This window comes from Brachycentrus maculatus, unplaced genomic scaffold (genome assembly GCF_059751285.1).
Source record: "Brachycentrus maculatus isolate JH-2025_06_01 unplaced genomic scaffold, ASM5975128v1 h1tg000293l, whole genome shotgun sequence".
NCBI lineage: Eukaryota > Metazoa > Arthropoda > Insecta > Trichoptera > Brachycentridae > Brachycentrus > Brachycentrus maculatus.
The window spans coordinates 520,222-547,774 of record NW_028281044.1 but is presented as its reverse complement, the minus strand read 5'-3'; the positions used below and the strand labels follow the sequence as shown (position 1 = coordinate 547,774).

General features: G+C 27.7%; 1 protein-coding gene across 3 annotated transcripts in view; it reads left to right on the top strand.

Annotated features, from left to right (window-relative positions):
- Positions 1-19,616, top strand: part of Shal (Potassium voltage-gated channel protein Shal) — a 169,492-nt gene extending 149,876 nt beyond the window's left edge. For 2 of the 3 annotated variants that reach the window (XM_088267339.1, XM_088267340.1), the window contains exon 6: positions 18,945-19,616. In XM_088267339.1, the coding sequence (XP_088123465.1) occupies positions 18,945-19,043 (99 nt within the window). In that variant the 3' untranslated portion in view covers positions 19,044-19,616. The remainder of the gene's footprint in view (positions 1-18,944) is intronic. The other variant, XM_088267341.1, reaches the window with a different exon arrangement.
- Positions 19,617-27,553: the final 7,937 nt, after the last annotated feature.

Below are 27,553 nucleotides of genomic sequence, written 5' to 3'. Positions count from 1 at the left end.
GCTTATATTGTAGATACCCCCTGTGTTCTTAGTAAGGCGGCATAGCAACATATAACAATGGTGTGTGTATATGTAGGTACTAATCTGGGTGGGATGTGCGACACTAATACATTCATATTACCTTTAACCCTTTGAAATCACAGTAAAGGAATTGTTGCAGGTATTTATTAATAAATTCAATTAAAATAATAATTATTAATGGCACAAGACCTCTTTCCTGCGACGTGTTCAATCATTGACGGTTTGATCGTGAAATTGTTCAAGATATATATATATATATATATATATATATATATATATATATATATATATATATATATATATATATATATATATATATATAAATATATAAATATATAAAAATATGTATATATATATATATATATATATATATATATATATATATATATATATATATATATATATATATATATATATATATATATATATATATATATATTTACATATATATATAATATATATATATATATATATATATATTTATATATATATATATATATATATATATATATATATATATATATATATATATATATATATATATATATATATATATATATATATATATATATATATATATATATATATATACATATATATATATATATATATATATATATATATATATATATACATATCCATGTATGTACATATATATATTTTATTTATACATGTATGTATATTTAACTTTTTTAAATTTTAAATTTTATCCACTACATTAACCGCGGGACTACGAGACACAACCACTTGTTCACAATCTGATATTTAATTTAATTTTAAAAAAAGTGCAGTACTTTTAAATTTATTGTAAATGAATAACACTTGTTTTTTACCTCTTGAGTTTATTTTTTTATGACGACTAGTTTTTTTAGTTTATATTTAGACTTGAAGATGGAAACATAGCTTCCAAAACTAGTCGTCATAATAAAATAAACTCAAGTGGTAAAAAAACAAATGTTTTTCATATATACAATTTCATCATGTCTTACCACAAAGTGAAAGCCGAAGCAATAAATTAAAAATTATTCATTAATTCTCTCCATCTCTATTGAATTCGCATTTATGTAGTACTCGTACAAAGCTCCTCAGACTATTTTTATTCACGACCCTCGTGGCATTTTTATGGGTCCCACAGTTTAACAAATTGAACTGTTGGTCCTGCAAACCCATGGCATGGCCCCCGGGGGTGCCACTCAACCCTCGTAGAGCAACATTGGTCATGGTGGTCGCAAGCGTGGAGAAAAGCTCTTTTATTCAGATCATTCAATCGTACAAACGAGACGTTTGGAATGGAATTCTTAACAAATTCAAAGGGTATCTTAATAAAACGTTATTTTATTATGTAGAGTACAAGAAGAGGTGAAACGGTATTTTATTTATGTGTTTATTTTGTTTGTTTATTTATACGGCACAGTGGCCTTTCATTAAATGTAAAAACAATAAAGAACAGTGCGTTTACATTAAGTTATACACAATAATATTGATATAAATACATGTAGCTGGAAAGTTTTCTTGAATGTTTTATGTAACAGTTTCTTTCGATGGAATTAATTGTATTAGGTGTTTAGTAAACCAAGTAATTATTATTATTATCATTATTGGACTAACAAGTAATTATATTTCGGAATTTGCAAATCATATCATGGAAACTAACCACTCATTTGACTCTCATTCACTTAAATTATTACAATCTGTTACAAATAAAGGTCAAGTCATGAATAATTTAGAAAATTTAGAAATATATAAAAAATTAAATTCAGATAAAACAATAATTAATAATGTACTGTTTCAAAATACGTCACCATTATTTTTAATGTTTCCTTTTACAAAAAATCTTGTTCCTTAACCCCCCCTCCCTATATTTATTAACCTATATAAACACCTAAATATATTTTTGTTTGTTATTTTTAATTTGTACCAGAAGATGAAAACAACTGTCGTTTTCAAAACTAGTCGTAAATAAAAATAAAACTCGATAAAGTGGTATATTCAAATGTTTAATTTTAATAAAATAAATTTAGTAAACCAAGTTGTATACTCTTTGTTGTTATTGTGTTAAATACAATAACAGGTAATTTTTACTATTATTTTAAGTACAAATATAGGTTTTTTTAAAGCTTCAATTTTTGAGTGGTTTAGCTCTAACGAACAAAATACATTTTTATATAAATAAGATCAGAGAAAAACGGTTGAATAAACGGTATTTTATTGTGTTAAGTAAAATAAAGGTTGGTATCTTACTAAAACGCTATTTCATTATAGAAAGTAAAATACGGGTATTTTAATAAATAGTTATTTTATTTTATGAAGTAGGTACATATAAATGAAACGTTATTTTGTCGTGTAAAGTACAAATACAGGTTTACTTACAAAATGTTAATTTATTATGAAAAAATACCAATACAGGTACCTTAATAAAACCTAATCTTATTAGATTTATATTATCCACTGACACTTCGTGATGGAATTGCATTTTAATATATAATTAGATTAAAACCAATATTTTTAGCTTTTCCACTTTATTTTTATTTGACTAGCGACCGGGTTTCGTCGTTACCGACATCATCAGACTGGACCAGTCTGATGATGTCGGTAACGACGAAACCCGGTCGCTGGTCAAGTAAAAATAAAGTGGAAAAGCTAAAAATATTGGTTTTAATCTAATTATACCTTATTTTATCACTTAAATTACAAATACAGGTATCCTAATTAAAGTTACTTTATTACCTAAAGTACCAATACAGGTAAACTTACCAACCTTTTTTTTATTCCGTTAAACATCAATACTAATTGAAGGTTTACTTATTAAACGTTATTTTACTATGTAAAATATAAATACAGGTACCGTTATTAAACGTTATTTTGCTATGTAAAGTCCATATACAGGTAATTTGATAAAACGTATTTTTATGTAAAGTAAAAATATATGTAGATAACTTCATAAAACGTTTATTATGTGAAGTACAGCCACAAGTACGCTAGTAAAACTTTATTTTAAGATGTAAATTACCAATTCATGTATACTAAAATTAATTTAATAAAACCCTTATCCGCACCCCAATGGTGCATAGGGCACTGCGTCATATAAACGCAGTGTTAACTTGATAGTTTACACATGAAGGGAAGGTGATCAGCCTTCCGCTTCAGGTACCAGTCCAGGGTAATATTAAATAAATATTACAGTGAAAAAATCACTAATATTTATTTTACCCCCCTTGGGAATCGAACCCGGGACCTCCAGAACGGTAGCCGAGCGTGCTGACCATTACACTACGGAGGCGGACAAGACTAATTAAACGTTATTTTAGTATCTTAAAAGAATTTATTATTAGATTAAAACCAATATTTTTAGCTTTTCCACTTTTTTATTTGACCAGCGACCGGGTTTCGTCGTTACCGACATCATCATAAATCTTAAAAGAATGTTATTTCATTACGTAAAGTACAAAAATAAGTATTTTAATAAAGTTTCATTTAAATATGTAAAGTACAAACACGAGTTTTCAAAGTTAAAATTGGAATATCATTGAAAATAACGATCGTTTCCGAACCTTTATAAGACTGAATGAGTTGAATGGTTGAAAAAACGATTAATTAAAGTTGCAGAATTATTCAAAGGATTTCACATGCCTCAAGTTTTAATTGTTCAGTAAACTACTTTAATTATTAATCATTTTTGTACTTTAGTAAAATAAACTAAAAATATCACGGAAGTTTTAGTACATTATTCGAGAAAGCTTTTGATGCTGTGCAGTTTGCCTAACGCACAATTTGTAGGCGCTCAGGTTAATCATATTTACAGATGTTTCATTTTGAGAGATGAAAGTAAAACTGATAAAGATGCTTCTTAATTAATTTCACATTCATAACAAGTCCCGAAATGGTGCATTGAGTACCGCATCCGATGGTTGCGGTGTTAACTTGATCATTATTAATTAAGGCGATGTGATTCGTCCTATGCTCCAAATTCTGGGATTTAAGAATGAAATATATTTGAAGGAATATAAATGAGGTAAGCAAAGGAACTCGTGATAATCGGCAATGAATAATATAATGTTATGTGCATATGAGAAGAAAGGAACCATTCAGACTCCGCCACATTGCACTGCACGGCCAACCCCATGTTAGACTCCCGGGAAGACCACCAAAAAGATTGATTAACAGCTGAAAATCGACATCACAGGAGACTAATCTCTCTTTTAAATAGGCTGTAAGGCCTACACTAAAAAAAAAAGAAACTGATATAGACCCCCTGCAAGTTAAAATTGACCCTTGGAAGACCATAAATACCACTTTGGAAAACTGTGGTCTACACTGTCCCAGCTACATGTTTCACAAAATGCTAGGCATCCTACGAACATCCCACAAGGCATACACCAAGAAAAATAAGAAAATGCTAATCAAGACGTAAGCTGAAATCGACCCCTGTAGGTCCATGAATACCACTTTGAGAAACTGTGGTCCCCAATGTTGCTCAACATTGCAAGACATCCCACGAACATCTTATAACCACACGTTAAAAACAAAAGAGAAAGAAGTTGAAGATGACATGACGTAAGCTAAAATCGACTCCTGGAGGTCCATGAATACCACTCTGGGAAACTGTGGTCTATAGTCCCAGTTACACGTTTTACAAGAATTCACAACATCCCACAATGCCTACACTAAGAGAAAGAAAAAGAGGAAGCTGATATAGACCCCATTCACATGGATTTTTATCCGTTTACAAACATTGAATTCGACCCCTGGGGGTCCATGAATACCACTCTGGGAAACTGTAGTCTACACTGTACCAGCTACATGTTTAACAAGAATGCTAGGCATCCTACGAACGTCCCACAATGCCTACACCCAGAGAAAGAAGAAGAAGAATCTGACATAAACCCCATTCACATGGATTTTTTTTATCCATTTACTAACGTTGAAATTGACCCCTGGGGGTCCACGAATACCATTCTGGGAAACTGTGGTCTACACTGTATACCAGCTAAATGTTTCGCAACAATGGTAACGATTGACGCGCCAATGACGTCCCGTCCTTTGTTCCATGTCCCGGCAGTATTTGAGGCATTGTATTTATTTCTCAGCACGTATGGAGCGTCACTATAAAACTAGAATAATGGCTGCGGTGACCACACGATCCGGCGTCTGTGGAAAGGCGAACGATAACACTGCGGGGAACATGTTATGTGCGTCATAAAGTGTATTTAATTTAATAATGTTGGTTTGTTAATGGCTTTCGCTAGCTGCTTATAACTTATTATCTGTAAATCTGAATATGTATTTCAAGTAGAGTGGAACCTCTCATAACGAGCGTAATTCGTTCCAAAATCTTACTCGTTAAGCGAAACATTTATTTATTAATTTTTAAATCAAACACAGATTTTTGAGTCTACTAAGTTGTTTTTTATTGTTTAAAAAGGAATAAAAATGTATATTGTGACAATTGTTTCGTCTAGTTATGGCATTTTTAAACGAACTCGATTAAAAATGCCATAACTAGGCAAAACAACTGTCACAATATTAATTTAATGTTTTTTTTAAAAAATACAAATTAGTAGACTTTAAAAAATGTGTTTGATTTAAAAATTAATAGATAAATTAAAATGGAGGTCTACAAATTAAACGCCAAATCAATAAATAAACGAAACATTTTCTTTGACTGGCGCGGAAGTCCCGACTCACAAGTGAATGTCGTGAAAAAGGGACTTGTAACTCATTATGCAAAATGTCGTTCGTTAAGGGAGCAATTTTTTCATATTCTTTTGTTCGTTATTGTTATTATTTTATTTGGAAATTTTACAGAACAGGTACATAAATATATTGACATTAATAAGTAACATAAAACGGATATTTGTAACATTCCATCTACAAAATGTCACAAATGTAATTTGATTGTTATGCGAATTACTCGTTATGAGAAGTGCTTGTTATAAGAGGTTCCACTGTACTCACGTGTTAAACGAATATCAAAAGTATAATATGTTAACATGCGAAGCTTGTAAAAACACAGTAGACTAATGTAAACACACCCGACTGAAAACACTTATACCAAGAAAATGACTTCCGATTGCAGGCTGCTTTGCTTTCAACGCGATACTAAAGCTATGTTAGAATGTATTGAATTAAAAAAGTGTCAAAACTGTAAAAATTCATATAAAATTCTAAATTATAAAAATAACGTTATATATTATGATAAAAAAATTAGTGATCAAGTTTGGACCATTGATTGAATATTGGTGATCAAATAAAACCGGATTAAAACTAAGACCTCATTTAAATATCGCTCATTTGGTGCAATAATTATGTGATAAAACTTTTTTAAAAACAGGTTAAAAATGTCAAAATGTGCGCAAAGACTATTATTTATATGGGGAGAAACATGGACAGAATTGATTTTGTGTTGAAATGCTGCGAGATGGCGCGAGTGTCACTGTTGAATTGAGTAAAATGGCACCATTTCTGTTGCTACAGCGTGTGAATAGCATCTCCTATAATTTTATAGATTAAATAAATAAATAAAAATAAGAAACAGCTCCTACCCTCTCTTCAACCTTCAACGTCCCAAGGACGCAACTCTAAAATTTAGAATTAGCTCCACATACGGTGTTTGAAAATAATGCGGAATGCATCGAAACAAGTGTCACAGTAGATTTTAAGAAATAGTGGTATTAACTAAGTAATAATATTAAATAAATATTCGGGATAAGTTTTAAATTTCTTACGAAAATGTAAGTAATATTAGCATATCACCACTTACCTAAGGCTAGATACTAATATTACTAACATAAAAAAAAAAAAAAAATATGTATATATATATATATATATATATATATATATATATATATATATATATATATATATATATATATATATATATATTTATATATATATATATGTATATATATATATATATATATATATATATATATATATATATATATATATATATATATATATATATATATATATATATATATATATATATATATTTATATTTATATATATATATATTATTATATATATATATATATATATATATATATATATATATATATATATATATATATATATATATATATATATATATATATATATATATATATATATATAAAAATTCTGTGAATAAATAAATATTAGGATGTAAAATAACTAATATTTATTTTCACCTCTCCCTGGGAATCGAACCCGGGACCTCAAGGACGATAGCTTACGCGCTTACCATTACACCACGGAGGCGGACACATAATAATAATAGTAATAGTTACTGCTATAATAAGATCATGTGAGTTGCTCGCGTGGTCGGCAAGCATCGAAACACGCGATAGTTTTGGAAAAGTTGTTTAGTTAAAGCAGTTTATTTTTGAGAAAAAATTAGTTTCGCTTAAACATGTAGGTAGATCGATTCAACATAAATCGCCAGTTGCCACGGAAATGACGTCATTAAACTGAAAATAAAACAAACATTATTTAAAAAAAAAAAACTTTGAAATAAACCGCTAATTTCCTTTCAATGTATGCGAAAAAAATCTAATTTTCTCGAAGGAAATAAAACGTAGGAAATATAAATAATATGCGTTATAGTTTTTCTAATTTGTATTAGAAAAAACCCTTATCCGCACCCCAATGGTGCATAAGGCACTGCGTCATATAAACGCAGTGTTATCTTGATCGTTTACACATGAAGGAAAGGTGATCAACCCTCCGCTTCAGGTACAGTCCAGGGTTTATTCTTATGATATTAAAATATTTATTTTGATAGCCTCAGGAATCAAGCCTTAAGTACGGTAGCCAAACGTTTTTGAATACCACCACGTTGCAATAAGTACGATTTATCGGAATATTGGTAGGATTTTTAGAAAACTTATCAGATTTATATACGATATAAATATGCAACATAATGACATATTATTGTATAATAGTATAATTCAAATAAAAATTCTCTTAATAATTCGATTTAAAAAAGTTTATATTAAATTATGCATGCACTTAATTTCCTATGAAAAAACACAAAACGTGAATTATTTATTTATTTTTCAAAACATATTACATACATAAGTCATACATCGTTCACTCCTTTCAACAACGTCATATATCAAAAATCGTAAATTTTCAGTTGTGCATGTTTTCGGAATGCCCAGAAAATGTACTATATCTCAGCTAAAAGCGGCATATTTTGAACTTTTTTTTATACATACTTTACATTTTTCAAATGGAGAAAAACCTTCAGGAACCTAAAAAGATCTATTGCACAGTAACAAGTTCAATAAGTTGCTTGATATATATTTTTAATTCATTTTATTATATTTTTAAACTTTAAAAACTCTGTCCTGAAAAATCAAGTTTTTTGATATATGACGTTGTTGAAAGGAGTGAGCGATATATAATATTCCCGATGAGTAATTTATATTTCTCATTTTGGGACGTATTTATTTATTTATTTGTTTTTAATTCAAAAGTCATATATATATAATATTGGCGATGAGTAAATTCTGTTTCTCATTTTGGGTCATGGGATTAAGGTTAACAAGACTGGAACGCAAATAATAAAGTTACAATTTTTTTTTTAAATAACCAAAACTAATACACGGCAAAATATAGAAACAATAAACAGGTATAAAAAATAGGCATACGAAGCACATTTAAAAGAAATAAATGAGAAAAACATAAGGTAAGAAGCATATTTAAAATAAAGAAATGAGAAAATATATTTTATTTTTTGACATCTCATCAAAGATGAAGAAGAATATGGAAGTCTGGGAATTTACGGGGCTGACGACCGTCTTAGGCTGGTTCAAGTGATCATTTTACACACGTGTAACATTCACCAATTCTACCCATTATTGACAACCACACCACTCAAATTCTTGGAAAGTGTGTAAAGTGATCACTTAAACCAGCCTATGACGGTCGTCAGCCCCGTAAATGCCCAGACTTCCATATTCTTCTCCATCTTTGATGAGATGTCAAAAAATAATATTAAAATAACTCCTGTAATTGGAGATAATCCAGATTTTGTGAACAAGTATTTGGACACACTCAAAATGTTGTAGAAAATAATAATTAAGTATCCATAGTTGAAGAAGTTATTTTTTTAAAACAGCTTTATATTTTTTTATGTTAGTTTTTACAATCCAAACTTCGTAGATATTTAAATTGAAAAAAAAAACTTAATGCTTGTTTATATTCAATTCGTGATTTATTTATTTAATTTAACTATATTTTAAAGTTTTGTTTATAGCAAACGTCGTAAATCTTTAAGGAGTCTGTGTGTAGTCTTTTCTGATTCTAAACTCACATGTACTTTACATACATATATTTATGCTTCTAGCCTTGTTATATGGGCTATCCATCGCTAGCTCTTCACGGCCGTTAAACGTTTTATTGAGTATACTTCAGGGTACGGTGCAAACTTAGCGTTATCCAATAAAATCGAAATATTCCTTATTTATATAACTTATAAAATAAAATAAAAAGATAAGAACAGTTGCAAGCGATATTGATACTTCAAATGAAAGTTTCAACAAATTTATTTTTTTAATTAATATAACTAATTTCTGAAGCACTAAATTGGTGAGTTTCCGTTTTATAATTGATTTATTTTTAGCATATCGCTCACTCCTTTCAAGAATGTCATAAATCAAAAAACCTTATTTTTCAGGAGAACGTTTTTAAAGTTTAAAAATATAACACAATGTATTGAAAATAAATATCAAGCCACTTATTGAACTTTTTACTGTGCAACAGATATTTTTAGGTAAAACCTGAAGGTTTTTTCTCCATGTGAAAAATGTTTAATTTATTTAAAAAAATAATTAAACAATACCTTTTCTTCAAAATACAAAAACAATATTTTCAGCCGTGTAGCGGGTAAATATTAAGTTAAAAATATGCCTCTTTTGCTAGGATATAGTACATTTTCTGGGTATTCCGAAAACATGCACAACTGAAAATTTACGATTTTTGATTTATGACGTTCTTGAAAGGAGTGAGCGATATTGCACATATAATTTATATTTATAAGGCACATATGTAATATTCCGTGAGTATTTTCCGTTTCCCATTTTGGGACATGGGATTAAGGTTAACTAGACTGAAAAACTAATATAAAATTTAAAAAAAATGATAAAAAAAATTAAACAAAACAAACACAGGGTAAAATATAAAACTAAGAACATTGTTTAAAATCAATTTTATATTTTTAATTCTAATTTTACTTGGTAAATACCACTGTCTCAAAATTTATTGTGACGCGTGTTTCGATGCATTCCACATCATTTTCAAACACAGTATAAACACGATAAGTTGAAAATGATGCGGAATGCGTCGAGACACGTGTCACAATGAATTTTAAGAAATAGTGGTGTTAACTAAGTAAAATTAAAATCAAAAGTGTATGGACAGTCGTATAACCATAAAGTGATTGTTGAGTCAATTAATGAAACGATTTATATTTTTTAATAACGGTGACCGGTTTCTAAGCAAACAGCTTCTTCCTCAGGACAAATTAATTCTTAACACTATCTTATTAAGACATTTAAAAAAATAACGTTAGACAATGTTTGGGCAGCATTCTAAAATTCCTATTTTTGGTATTGATAGGCAAATACATAAATATATGATTTATATTATCCACTGACACTTCGTGATGGAATTGCATTTTTAATTTATTATTAGATTAAAACCAATATTTTTAGCTTTTCCACTTTTTTATTTGACCAGCGACCGGGTTTCGTCGTTACCGACATCATCAGACTGGTGAGAGATTTGTATAGCCTCTCACCAGTCTGATGATGTCGGTAACGACGAAACCCGGCCGCTGGTCAAATAAAAAAGTGGAAAAGCTAAAAATATTGGTTTTAATCTAATAATAAATTATAAATAAATGATATTACAGACGAAATTTATAATTTCAAATGCTAACAATTATATAAATATGAAATTAAAATATTAGTAAAAGATCACTTTTTAAGTTCATTAATGTGAACACGACTAGTTTAAAGAACTAAAAATATTATTAACAGGTATCTCAGTAACTTCTTCAGTGGATAAATCTAAATTTGAACCCAATACTTTCAGTTATATATCTTTTCTCGTATTCCCGTTTATCCAAACTCTATTCCTCGTCATTTTATTATTTTAACCTACAAACAGGATCCAGGTTACATATTGATTCAATGAATTTTCTGGAAGAAAGATGTTTACTTTAATTGAGATATTAGATTAAGAATATTTTTTGCAAAGTTCAAAAAAAACTCCGTGAATTGTAACTCAATTTAAGTAAGGCTCTTTGATTTGGATGCCAATCAGTTTTAATAGTCGATTTTTGAGCATGATTGCGGAAAACCTATTATAATTATTTTTATTATAAGTTTGACTTGCTAAATACCACAATTATGCAGTAGTATTTACCGAGTAAAACTTATATTAAAAATGGATAGATATTGTCACAAAGTGACTACCGAATCGATTAATGAAACTGTCTACAACTGTCGATTAATGAAAATGACTACATACAAAAAAAAAACATTTTGGTATGATTTTTCCCAAATACTTTAATTATTGTATTCAAATCACCTTATTTAACATTTCTGTTGATACTGCATGCTTAGTTTAAGGATGTTATGACTGAAATTGGAGTGATCATTTCAATAAAGATGAAACCATGATGGACATAGTAATAATTATATCGCATGTCGATTAAAACCGCGATATATACTCGATAAATTGGAAAACTAACCAACTATCCTACAACAAAAAGATTATCTTACTATATTCGTGCCAATGGAAGGCTACGTTTAAATTGAAGAACTTCCAAAAGTGGAAAAATTTGTAGTTTTCTGAAATGTTGATTTTATACGGTGATATTTGTCTCCAAGTGATAAAATTATGATTAAACCCCTGACTGCTCGTAAACAAAACAAAATGAAATCAATAAAATTATTAACAATTAAAAAAAATAGCATGGCTAAATAATTTTTTATCAAGAAATAAAGTAATATGTACATTATTTTTACTTCTCACATAGATTATGAAATGTTTTGTAAGTTTGGTTATTTATAGGGCTTATGACTGTCATAGCCTATAAATCATAGCCTTTGTAAATTCCCAGATTTCCATATTCTTCTTTATCTATCTTGAGATGAAAAAAACGTTGAGAAAAGCCAGATTTGTGAAATAGTATTTGGACACACTCAAAATGTTGTGAAAAAATTATGTTCTTAAACGTGCTTACATGAAGTATATATTTTAATTTTAAATGAATCTTTTACTTAGTAAAAACACCATTTATTAAAAACTATTATAACACGTTTTTAGATGCATACAACTTTATTATCAAACAATATATCAATGATATTGAATGCATCGGAATACGTGAAAGAAAAGATTTTAATAAAAGGGGTGTGTACCATTACCAAATCAAATTTTAATTTGGTAGATATTACCACAAAGTGACCACCAACTAATCTATTTATTTATTATATAGTGAAAGCCTTATCGTACAATATGGCATCCGTTTACATCAAGACATATGTATATATATTATATATATATATATATATATATATATATATATATATATATATATATATATATATATATATGTATAAAGAATTTAAAACACTGTTTTGTTGAACTGATTTTCTTCATTAATTAATTTTGTATATTATCTGTCATTATTTCTCTTTCGATATCCTTAAAATTAGGTATGTATACAAAAAAACCTTAATTGAAAGGAAATTGTAAGTATTTTCTTCTTCCCTGTTTATATGTGTATATTATTTGTATGTAGAAGTTTTATAGACGAGTAGAAATATAGAATTTTCCTTCTCCTTAGATCCTTTTCTTTTAATTAAAATGAAACGTGCTTTGAATAAAATCGTATTTTATGTGTATATACATAAATTCATGTAAGTATAACTATGTATAATATATACAGGTTGGCGCAAAATAAATCACCCTATCGGAAGATGTTAAAATTTTTGTAAATGGAGTCGTAAGTCAATTATATTTGACATTAGCAAACAAGACAGTTGAAGTATACAAATAAATTAAATATGGCGGAAAATTAACCATCCACTTTTCTTTGAAGACAACTTTTTTATTAAAAAAAAAAAGTATTTTAAGAAATGCCAACCCTTATTTGGATTTTTACTTCTTTTTGTAAACTTGCAAATATGATATACACCATGTTGCTCCCACCAGTATAGATACATATTTGTACTCGTTTTATCAATTTGTAAACTACCGCTGACTTTTTTTTTTAAATATATATATAGAATGGCGTTGCACATGTAATACAATGCATTTGCCAATGTCAAGTTAATTGAATTCTTAATTATAAAATATGATAGACTATAAATTATAAAGAAAAACTATAAATTTATTCCATTTAATTTCAGAAAAACAACTAACAGTCTGTACATAATTGGGTTCCTGCTCGCCAGGATGAGATGGATATCTGTAGGGAGGGGAATAAGCGGGGCCAGAGATTTAAAAAAATTTGGCATTTGGTCATTTATTGGGCAAACATAGAAAATGTGGTTAAGGTCTTCCCGCTGACTAGTTTACAAATGTCAAATATGACGAACGTATTACGCCATTTGCAAAAATTATAACATGTTCCTATAGCGTGATTAATTTTGCGCTTTTCTTTATATGTATGTTGTAGATTTGTGTGGTAGAATTATTTTAATTCATGTATTATTTAGATGTAAACTGTTTGGACTAAAATATAGTTGTTTGCATGAAATCACTAAAACACGAAATACTAAAAAAAAATCGTACACCATATTTTAAAACGAAAAAAAAATCTACATTATTTCTTCACACGTCACGTAGGATTCACACATGATTTATTTATTTCTAAGATTTGGAGGGAATTTACAAGGAATACGTATTTATTTTCTGGAAAAATAGGTTCTTAATAAAATACACAAAATTACGTTCTTCATTTTTATAACATATAATTTCATAAAACTTCGACAGCTTTAAATAAGTAAATGTTTCAATTAGTCGACGTTACAGTGACGTTATATTCTTACATAATATAGTAATTCTTAGACAAAGAAATTAATGTACCGTAAATATCCTAATAATTTCGTCCGCCTCCGTGGTGTCAGCGTGTTTAGCTACCGTGCTGGAGGTCCCGGGTTCGATTCCCAGGGGGGGGTGAAAATAAATATTAGTGATTTTACACTCTAATATTTATTTAATATTACCCTGGACTGGTTCCTGAAGCGCAAGACTGATCACCTTGCCTTCATGTAAGTAATGATCAAGATAACACTGCGTCAATTTGACGCAGTGCCCTATGCACCATAGGGTGCGGATAAGGGTTATATTATTTGACGCAGTGCCCTATGCACCATTGGGGTGCGGATAAGGGTTTTATTCTTATTATTATATCTTAAATATAAGTTTACTTAGTTAAAATCACTACATATTTTCCATACATGAATAATTATATTTACTAAGTAAATTTTAAATTAAAAATGAATAGATTTTACCAGAAATTGACTACCGAATCAATTAGTGAGATTCCAATATATTTGGACACAGGACTACTTTTAAATGATTTATTTTCTGTATTCCTTATAAATTCCTTTATTGATCATATTATTTTCAACATACAAACATACGTCAAACACATATAATAGTTTTAAAGAATTACATACAGAATCATGTTTATTAAATGTTTAATCATTTCATTAATTAATTTTAAGATGTAATAATGTTATACACAATCGCTAAGGTTAAATATACATTTACAGGCATGCAAGGAATATTTTTATGATGATATTGTAAGTATAACATGTCACTCACTCCTTTCAAGAACGTCATTAATAAAAAAACTTGAGTTTTCAGGAGAACGTTTTTAAAGTTTGAAAATATAATGCAATGTATTAAAAATAAATATCAAGCCACTTATTGAACTTTTTACTGTGCAACAGATCTTTTTTGGTAAAACCTGAAGGTTATTTCTCCATTTGAAAAATATTAAGTATATTTAAAAAATAATAATTAAACAATACCTTTTCTTTAAAATGCATAAACAACGAATTCAGCCCAGTGGCGGGTATATATTAAGTTAAAAATATGCCTCTTTTGCCGGGAAATAGTACATTTTCTGGACATTCCGAAAACATGCACAACTGGAAATTGACAATTTTTTATTAATGACGTTCTTGAAAGGAGTGACGATATGTGTGAATTAAGCTAGTAAATATACTTGAGTTAAAAGCTAATTTAATGTAATCGAAAGTGCTAATAAACGAACGAAAACTATACCAAGTGACAGTATTAATTATATTTTTATGTAAAAAAAATATTCATAGCCGAGAAAAAGCTAATTGAAACATTTTCACATTTAAGATTTTAAGGATAATTAAAACCATAAGATCAAACACTTGGACAATGCCACTTTTGAGTTTATTAATTTGAACATGACTGATTTTGAGAACTTTATATGTTCTCATCTAGTGGTGTTAGTACAAACTAGTCATGTTTACATGAATAAACTCAATAGTGGTCTTACAAAAGTGTTTGATTTTTATATTTACAATATCATGCTGTCCCACAGAGTTAATGCCAAATCAATATATGAATAAACAATATAAAAGAAATGTGTTTTTATGTTTAATATACCAATTAAAAAAAACATATGTTACTCATGGTATGGTTTTCAATCCTTAAAATTTGAGGTAAAGAAGTATATGTTAATAAAAACAGTGAATTCAGTATTCGAAGTGGTCTTATAACAATAATTATCCAGATTTTGTATATATATCTCAACTGAGACAAATATATGTACACAAACATACATTTTTAAAATAAAGTATGGAATTCTTATAATTTACTGGACTTTTGTTCTTTCATTGGCAGATCTAAGTTTTTTTTTGAAAACCATTCAACCTTCGTTTAAACAACCATACAAAGTTATATTTTAAGTTTTATAAACCTATATATATTCCTTTTAAAAGGAATTGTTTCAATACTGCCATCTATCATATTCTTCTGAAAGTCTCTGTTGATATATTTATAAAAATCTTTACAATATTCTATCAGGAGCTTAATCAAGTATTTGTTTAAATATATTTGGAGATATAAAAAACTGAAGCGTTTATTACTAAATCAAATTCTTGTATTATTTATTCTCAAGAACGTACAATTAAAATAAACATAAGTATTTAAAAAAAAAACAAAACACATTATTTAGTTTATAATATCGACCATATAATAGTTAGTTCTCAACCCATTTTTTTCAAATGTTATTATTCAAATGATAAGCTCGGACAAAAATAATATTACAGTCGTATAGGAAATTGTATAACAGTGATTTATAAAACTTTGAGAAATTAATTTAAAAAAAAAAAACTTATTTAATTTTTTATTTATTTGCATAATACGGTTACAAAAGTATTTTTATGATTTTATTCATTTTCTAGTTATTTCTACTTTATAATCTAAAAATTAATAATGAAGTTCTCTCCAATAAACAGACTAAGCTCTTATGCTTGGTGAGGGACTTACACTTATTATTTATTGTTTATATTTGTTTGTAGTATATTTTTTTTAAATAATTATTTTGTCTTTTTTTTCTTGTATTAACAAATAAATAATTAATTTTATTTCTTTTTTGGCATTTTAATGTTTTTTTTATATCTGTAGTAAGGTTCTATATAAATTCTAAAGATAAACGTATCATATGCTTACAATTCTGACGAAGAACCAAAGGTTATACGTTGCTCGAATTTCTGTAAATTTAATTTAATATTGGGGTCGAACCGTTTCTCATTTTTATAGTCGATATCTAATCCTGGTCGTGAAGTTTTATTTTACGTCTTTAAATTGACTGTGAATAAATTATACACAATTAAAAATAGTATTTCAAATCATCTCAATTAAAATTACATTCATTTTTTAATTTAATTTCACCTGGTAAATACCACTTTTTCTTAAAATCTATTGTGACATAATATCATAATATCTTTAACAACGTCTTATATCAAAAAACGTGATTTTTCAGGATATCGTTTTTAAAGTTTAAAAATACAATAAAATGTATTAAAAATAAATATCAAGCAACTTATTGAACTTTTACTGTACAACGGATCTTTTTAGGTAAAACCTAAATGTTTTTTCTCCATTTGAAAAATATTTAGTATATTTAAAAAATAATTAAAAAATAACTTTTGTTCAAAATGCAAAAGCAACACTTTCTGCCCTGTAGCGGGTAAATATACAGTTAAAAATATGCCGCTTTTGCTGGGAAATAGTACATTTTTTGGGCATTCCGAAAACATGCACGACCGAAAATTTACGATTTGTAATATATGACGTTGTTGAAAGGAGCGAGCAATATGTTTTGATGCATTCCGCATCATTTTCAACCACCGTATGTGAAACTAAGTCTTAATTTTAGAGTCGTATCCTTGAGACGTTAAAGGATAAAGAGAGGGTAGGAGCTGTTTCTAATTTTAATTTATTTGTCATTGTTATCTAGTATGTAAATGGTTAGCGACTCTTAATGAATGAAAAATTATTATTTTTGAACATCATGATTTTTTAAATGATTTATTTGAGGTTTACTCGGTAAGTACCAAGTTAAACTTTGTATTTATCAAGTGAAAAACTAAAAATAATAAAATATAGTGGTAAAATTTCAATTTTAAAATGAATAGATATAACAACAAAGCGATTGCTGAATTAATTAAATAATAAATATTCCCTTATTCTTGTTATGAATTTTCTGGATCATTTTCAAACACCATACGGTGTTTGAAAGTGATGCGAAATGCGTCGAAACACGTGTCACAGTAGATTTTAAGAAATAGTGGTATTTACTAAGTAAAACTTAAATTAAAAATGAATTCGTAAACGTTGTATCAGCAATGATGAAGGTATACACCGATACACTGGAAAAGAAACAACGCAAATATTTGACAGAGAAAGAATACATATTTCACAAGACTTCATTTAAAATGAAAGGGAGTTATTCAACACTTTGAATTTTTATATTTTGTTACGAGATGGCTGCCATTGCTATTTATTACCCCCGAGAGTTCAACTTCTGGGAAAAGCAAATCAAAAAATTTATACGTACGAGAAAGTTTTTCGTTTTATTTGATACGACACACCAAAGACAATATTATACAATGTGACGTCAATACAATGTATAATATTATACAATGTGACGTCAAGCCAGAAAAAAAGTTTAATTAATTAGCATAAACAATTCATAAAGTTTACAATGAGTTTAAACACCAGTTATTTAAACATTAAAACATCTCAACAAAGATGAAAAAAAATATGAACGGCTGGGTCTTTACAGGTTTTACGGATTGCCATAGGCTGGTTTAAGTCATAGACTGTCCTGTTATAGGTTAGCGCCTGCCTATGACAGGTCAAGAGCCGTGTAAATCCTTAGTCTTTCAAATTCTTTCTTCATCTATGATGAATAAAATATATTTAAAGAAGATTTAATTATAAAAATCAAACATTTGTATAATAAGACTTCTGATATTGATGTAAACACGACTAGTTTTGAGAACTAGAGATGTCCTCGAAACTAGTCGTGTTTGCATTAATAGACTCAAATGTGGTTTTGTTTAGTAAATTGTATTTTAACCAGTGTGCTTGGCATTGTTTGTGCAAAAACATTTACAGCATGTTAAGTTATTTCGGAAGGTTAAATGAAAAAAAAACATTAATTTCAAATTTTAATTTATTTATTTGTATAATTTATTCACAGTCAAAAACTTCAGTCCAGAACATTATGTGTTTTGCAATAATAAATATGAATATTTATGTTTTGATTAAAGTGTACAAGGAATTTTGATATTTCGCTCGGTTGAATGGATTTGCGTGTTTAGAAATATATTTACGAATACTTCACTGATGTTGGCTTTGTTAATTTGCAGCAGGCTTGCGGAAAGTATATCCCGGCTACTTCGGGAGTTCAGAGCAACCAGACTGGCGTAGGGATGGACGGAACCTACCTGGTAGAGGCGTCCTTCTAAACGCAAAAACAAAGAAAAGAAAGAAAAGTGGACTTCAAAGACGAAGAGAATCGCCAGAAGAGACGGGGTGAATAGAAACGACCAGCTAGTTCGTCGCTTCTCCGCGGCGGCGCTAGTGTCGCCGTTTCTCGCGCCAAGTGAACAAAGGATAAAAAAAATAAATATTTTGTAAAACAAAACACGTGTAATTAGGATCAGCAAATTTTAATGAATGTTTCCGTTTTAAGGTATAGTGTATTCCAATTTAAATATTATGAATTATTCAAATGTTTAACGTTTTGCTTGTATTTTATATATTATTATTGTTTTGAGGAGAAGATTTTTAGGTAGGTACTTGCCACTGTTTTCCCCAAAGGGGAGATACGTAATGTTTGGCGTTTGTGATTTGTTGATGCTGTAAACTTTTCCGTAGGTTTATTGTGATAATTTATACAGGGTGAATCGGGCTTTCGGTCTACCCGAATTGTTATCATTTATGATGATAAAAAATTAGCCAGAGAATTTAAAAATATATTTTTTACAATTTTCTTTAATTATTGAATGATCCGATTCAAATTCAATGCGTAATTTATATATATATATATATATATATATATATATATATATATATATATATATATATATATATATATATACATATATATATATATATATATATATATATATATATATATATATATATATATATATATATATAAATAATAAAATAATAAAATAATAATAAATCCCTTACCGCACCCCAATGGTGCATAGGGCACTGCTTCATAAAAACGCAGTGTTATCTCCATCGATTACACATGAAGGAAAGGTGATCAGCCTTCCACTTCAGGTACCAGTCCAGTGTAATATTGAATAAATATTAGAGTGAAAAATATAATTTAATATAAAAATATAAAAATATAATATAATTTATATATGTAAGAAATAAATATTAATTATGTTTAAACATACATTCATTGCATTACAATATTCTGATATTTGATTCAAAAGTAAATTCGTTACGTCATTTATATTATTAATGAAAAATTACATACATATTTTTTTTTCTTGAAACAAGAGAAATATTTGTGTTTTTATTATTTACACAAATATTTCAATTTCATACTATTTCTGTGAGCCTAAGCGACTCACTGTTAGAAATAGGTATCAAATTGTGGTAGAGTGGGTTCGAACCGAGAAACTCTGACTTAAGAGTCCGCGACACTAACCACGAAATAGTATGAAATTGTGTGAATAATAAAAAACACAAGTATTTTTTATTATTATTAATATTAACAAATTATTCGTTCAAAAAAATCCTGGAATTTTTAAATCAATATACTTAATATTCAAATTAAATTATACTTAGACCCGAAATCAACGTTTGATTTTTTATAAAGTTTAAAAACTATAATTCATTTTACAAATGTCCTTATTAAATTTTCATTTTATTATGTTTTGAATATTGAAAGCATTAACTTTGTGGATCATATTGATATATTATTTCGAGAAATAAAAATACTTTGTGTTCTGATCCACTCACATTTTTATTAACCAACTAGTTTCGGCAACAACCTGTTGCCCTATTCAGGGTTTAGTAATAAATTAAACCCTGAAGAGGGCAACAGGTTGTTGCCGAAACTAGTTGGTTAGTAAAAATGTGAGTGGATCAGAACACAAAGTATTTTTATTTCTCGAAATAATATTCATTTTATTAATTTATGAGTAACTATATATTGGAATTAGTTGTCACTAAAGCCGATCACTCTGTATAAATTATATGTCAACATACCCAGGATATTTTTCCAGACTTACTTTTGTTAATAAAATATTTCCATTTTTTTTTAATAAGGGAAATAATTTATAAAAAATTTCTTTTTCATTTGTATAATATTTAGGTTATCTGTAAAAAAATAGCAACGGAAGTTTATGTTAAATTTAGGTCATTATTATTATTATATATATATATTTCAAGACCAGCCTAGTATAAATAGATAATAGTGAATTGGAATGAGAAAATTATATATTGGACAATCTTTAAGGTATGATGAAAAGATTTTCGAATTAAAATGCACCATATTGAACGAGAGAGAGATGAAGAAAGAAATGGATAATTGTATTATTTTGAGCATTATAAAAAAATGTCTCTAAATGAATCCATCACATACGCAAATGCAAACACGTTTATAAAATTTATATTTGATGCACTAACTTTTGGATTTTCCATTTTATAATTAAAATGTAACTTTGCTTTAAAATCACCATAAATATTTTATTATAACTTAATTATAATGTCTACCGGTTAGCTTCGAAACCGGTAGACATTATAATTAAGTTATAATAAATTATTTTAGTGAGTGATTTTGATTATAACATAAATTTTCATTTTAATTATAAATCAAGTTTCATTTTAATTATAACATAAATTTTCACCTGATTTTTCAGACAGTTTCGGGCATTTACCAATCATTAAATCAGTTCTAATTTTTTCCATTTTTCGTAAAAAAATCAAATATTATTATGCATTTAAAAAATCTATTAAAAAACTATTTCACTGAAATCTCTGTCATTTAAATGATGGCAATATTAATTTTCACCCCTTTATTTTGTTTATTTCAACATCACTTCATATAAATTGTATACATGATTTAATTTCCCTTGAATGTAAATTGTACATCATATAAATGGTATACATGATTTGAGTTCCCTCGTATTTAAATTGTACATATGATTTGATTTCTCTCATATGTGAATTGTATTCTATCAATCGTACAGCATACAAATGGCATACATAATTTCATTTATCTCATATGTAAATTGTGCATCATCGAAATGGTATTCATGATTTGAGTACTCTCGTACGTAAATTGTGCATATCATTTGATTTCTCTCATATGTGAAAGGTATATCATGTGAATTCTATACACTATCTGATTTCTCTCATATGTGATTGTGTATATCATGTAAATTGTGTACATGATTGGATTTCTCTCGTTCAATATGGTCCCACTAATCAATGGCGACTCGTGATAGAGATTTACTCGGTAAAACATATCATCGGGTCATATTTTAAACCGAAACAAACAAAAAAAACTCTTAAATTACAGAAAAATATTTGATAATTTTCTTTACATATTCTGTTTTACTCGTGTACAATATTACTAAAAAAAATAACAAACATTTTATGTATTTTTAATTATTTTTTAATTAAATGATTAATTGAAAGGTAAAACACTTCAACTCACATTTTTTGAGGATAATTTTAAGTAAATCTTGTAAAAAAAAGAATTCGCCTTTAAGGAATAACTTGGTAAAAAAATAAGCTATATTTGAATTTAATAATATATTAATAAATAAAAGAATATTAAGAGAAAATCATTCGTGTGCTTTGTTAATTAAAAATAAGTATGTATGTAAAATCTTTATATTTCTTAATATCGTTATAAGTACTGTGGATTGATTAGATATTTTACAAATTCCCAGAAGACTGTTGTATACATAATGAAAAAAATCAAAAAGTTAAATTTTGTAGACGAGCTGTGCGTTGTTGAATTTCGACGCGTCGTGCGAATTTTTCATGTCGTGAGTTGAAGTGTTTTGTCGACGTATTAATCGACATTCTCTGCGAAAAAGGTCGAAATTTTTGTATCTTCTTGGGGATCGAACCCGGGACCTTAAGCAAGGTGGCCAAGAACACAAGGCTGGTGTAAAAGCCAAAATAAAATTATTTTACGGATTTTGAAATGTTTGTAGTTCCATCCACGTTTATATCATCTTGTATTTTTGCTGACACTTTATGGCACATTTTAAAAACATCTTTTTTCTTTTCTTTTAACCCTTATGCACACCCAATGGTGCATAGGGCACTGCATCGTAGCGATGCAGTGTTATTATGATCGTTAATTGCAGGTCCAGGGTGATATTATATAATATAAATATGAGAGTGAAAATCACCGATATTTATTTTGATCCCCCTGGGAATCAAACCCGGGACCTCCAGTACGGTAGCCAAACGAGCCAAACCGGTACACTGCGGAGGTGGGCTAAAAAATATGGAGGTTTATAAACTTAATAAAATAAAACTCAGTTTGTTTATAACCACTTTTATTTTAAGTACTTTTTCCAACCGGTTTCGACAAGCACCTTTTCATTTTCACAGCATATATCCATCCATCGTTGAAGATGACAAGGTGCTTGTCGAAACCGATTTTTTAAAAGCACTAAAAATAAAAGTGGTTAAAAACAAAGTTTGAGTTTTATTGTGTCACTTTTTTATTATTTTTAATTTATTTACGTACCTACATGTATTGTTCGCAATTTAATAAAAGCTGTTACACAAAATAGTCAGAAATGCAGTTTCGACCTATGACCCACGGAGTGTCGTAATATTCTCACTTTAAAAAGTCTACACGAAATATTTTTTCCATGTTAAAAATATCGATTTTTAATTTAAATTTTACTTGATTAACCAACAGTTCTAAAAAATCTAATGTGACACGTGTTTCGATGCATTCCGCATCATTTTAAAACACAAAAAATGATGCAGAGTGCATTAATTTTAATTTAAAAAAGGAAAAACCCGCAAAGCGTCTATTTTAGATGCTTGTCTGCAGGTAAATGTGAAAAATACATCACAACCACCCAGACTAATGGAAAATAATTTTTTCCTGAATTCATTTTGCAATTGGTGGGAATCAAACCCGCAACGCCAGTTTCGCAGTCGAGCGTCTACCCACTACGCCTCGGCGCCTGCCTATTGTATTATTGAAACACGAGTCACATTATATTTTAACAAAATATTGGTATACACCCAGTAAAACTTTAATTAAAAATAGATAGATATTACTACAAAGGACTGCTGATCAATTGATAAAATTATATATATTTTTAATATTTTTTTTCATGTGTCTTTTTTCCACGAGTCGCCATTCATTATTGTATCGACAGCCAGACGGGAACAAATATAAGTGTTTTAAGAATTTTAACCTTTTGGTAATAAAAGGCAGTTGTTAATTATTTTGAATGCTAGTTCAGTAAGTAATTGACTCATGATAAGCGTATACAGTCACTCCCTTCGACTCCTATTCCATTAAAAATAATACTTTGTTATTGATTAACCTTAATTTTATTCGAAACTTAACGCAATATTTGTTTAAGACTTATCTTTAACTGAATGTGCAATTAAAATAACTATTTTAACTTCGTCATCCATTAATTATTTTTATTTATTACAATCGAAAGGAATGAAATTAAGCATTTTGAAATTTTTAGTAAAACCTACTAAAATATGTATTTCTCCCGATGGTAATTATTTGATTTATATTCCTACTTTAATTTTTAATTTAAATAAACTATTCGTTTAATGTTTAATAAACTTTTTACTTGGTTAATCCAACGATTTTCAAAATTCTATTGTGTTACGCGTTTTGATGCATTCAGTATCAACATTAACATTATGTATGTACCATATGTATATATATATATATATATATATATATATATATATATATATATATATATATATATATATATATATATATATATATATATATATATATATATATATATATATATATATATATATATATATATATATATATATATATATATATATATATATGCATGATAAAAAAATTACCCATTAAATTGTTACTCTACAGGGGTAGGAATAGAGAATAGAACACCACACCACCATCTCCAAAATAATCTTCTCCTCTTCCACCTTACTCAGGTGACAGCTGAAAACATTTTTTTACATTTTTTGACCGCAACGGCAGCACTATTCCCCGCAGGGTTAGGCAGAAAGAAAAAGTACCTCACCAATCTGTCTTTGCAAGCCGTCTTTACCTCTTCCACATTCATGCGTTTCCTCGTACATGCCCGACGATCATTTATAAATTGTTTAATAAATACTCAAATATATAAACTCTATATTTAATAATGATGCAGAATGCATCGAAACACGTGTCTTAATAGGTTTCAGGAAATATTAGTATTTACCAAGTAAATTTTAAATTAAAAATGGATATTTCCACAAAGTGACTGCCGAATCAATTAATGTAACTATTTGTAAATTAAATATGTTGCTTTTATAATTTCCATTTTCCTTAGAACATAAATAATAATTATTTTTTATAACTTCTCTTTAAAAAAATATCAATTGTGAAATTAATATTCAATTGTTAATTTTATGCTTGCTTCTTAAAACCATATAAAATCCGCCTTAGACATATCGTGGGTATACTGGCAAAAAACGTGAACTCTAAAATACCTTTTTGAATAATCCCTGTTATTTAAAGCTTTTAGCCTAAGTAAAATACCCGCTATTGAACTTAAACTAGAATTTTCTTTTAAAACCACATAAATATAACATTTTAAACTACTTAGTGTATTTTGGCAGTGTATAGAACGTTGAAAACTTTATAATATGCATCAAGTCCAAATTGCATATATTAGAGTTAACGTTTTTTGCCAGTATACCCACAATATATATCCACAATATCCTAATATTATAGTATAGTTCAGTAAACAAATGCATAGTAGGTCGGTCGATTCATATTTTATTTATTGTGTTAAAATGTTATTTAATATTTCTTTCCTATAATTATTATTTACAGTTCAAACATGTGCCAAAAAATAAAATATCTCTCAATTCAATCGAACAAAACTTATAGTAACTCAAATCCTATATTTAATTATTACTATGTATTAAATACAGCTAAAAAAAATCGATATAATTTAATAAAATCTATAAAAAACTTAATATTTTTTACTATATTGTGTATCAAACAATATTACTAATCATATTAAAAAAATATTTAACGCGAATTTCTTATTTTCGTCATGTCTTTAAAGAATTGATTAGAATGTTTTTTACACGTTTTTAAAATTATATGTATGATTAAAAATTGGTTGTTTATTGTATAAATTCACAAAAGGGACAAAATAGCTACATATGTTTTCTTTCGATTCGTAACTTTCACAAAATCTCTTTTTGTGCAAAACCAAATATGTGAAGATACTTTTCATATGCAGGTACTAGAAAGATCTGATAAAAACATGTTTTTTAGTGTTGTGGATGAAATGAAAACCAATTTTGAAAACACGAAAACAGGTTTATTGAAAGAATTCATGAAAAGTAAATCTTTCTTCACTCAAATTTTACTTGGTTTAAGTATACATTTATATTTAAAACACCAGTATTTTATTTAAATTTTACTTGGTAAATAGTAGTATTACCACAAAGTCACTGCCGAATCTATCAATTAATTTATCATATTTATGTTTTTCAATCAGTATACTTAATAATTTCTCTCGATTTCACGATTTAAAAGAACATAAATTAAAACGATTGATGTTTTAAAAACACAACAATTATTACATGGCTTGGAAATTGACTTACGTAACACTCTCCTCGTCATTCATCGTTCACTTTGTATAATACCACTTTAAAAAATTAAAAGATGTTATATTACCATACCACAAAGTAAACAATGCTATTAATGTGCAAAATATATTGACTTACGTGTTTATTTCATTTCAACATGATTTTATCAGAATTTCCAATCTAGACCTAGTTTCTTCGTCCATCGGAATGTCCTCATAGACAGATAGTCCTTGGTATGTCATAAATAGAACCAAATATGTTTTTTTTCTTGACTTACTTGTTTTGGAAATTTTACGATTCGTTTGCATAATTTCGCAGTTTATATTCCACACATAGTACTTGCGTATAACTAAATAAATTACAGATAATACGGAATATTGCAAGAAAAGCCCTTCATTATTATGTTCACTTTTGTAACACTGTTTTTCTTGTAGCCTTTTGTGTTATTTGCGTTGTGGAAATAAATTTTATGTGTATTTGTTTGTTTATATTTTAACGTATTGATTTTATATGTGTTGGTATTAATAAATTATGTATATATATATAAATATATATATATATATATATATATATATATATATATATATATATATATATATATATATATATATATATATATATATATATATATATATATATATATATATATATATAGTTTTGACAATTATTATGATTTGTTTCACGTTACTAATTCCGTATTTTCCAAAGAATTTTATATGTTATTATTTGCGTTTTGTTCCAAAAAAAAAATATATTTTTTTTTTTAAAAATTCACAAAAAACATATTAAGGTCAAGTTACATATGGTTGTCTGACATTTTCTCATAAATCCATTATACAACTGATAGCTGAAATAAAATACAGATGAAGTTTATAAAAATCAATTTAATTGTTTTTTTCAGGATCTGAACATAATTTGGATAGTAGAAATATTTTTATTATTATTTTGATGTAAAAAATTTAAAGTGGACAGAAACGGTTTTAAGTCTTGATGTCAGTATGACAGATATTACATATAAATGTAATACTCTTCTTATCATTCATCGTTCACTTTGTGTAATACTACTGGTACTACACAAAGTAAACGATGAATGATAAGAAAACTGTTATATTACCATACCACAATGCTAACGATGCTTTTGATA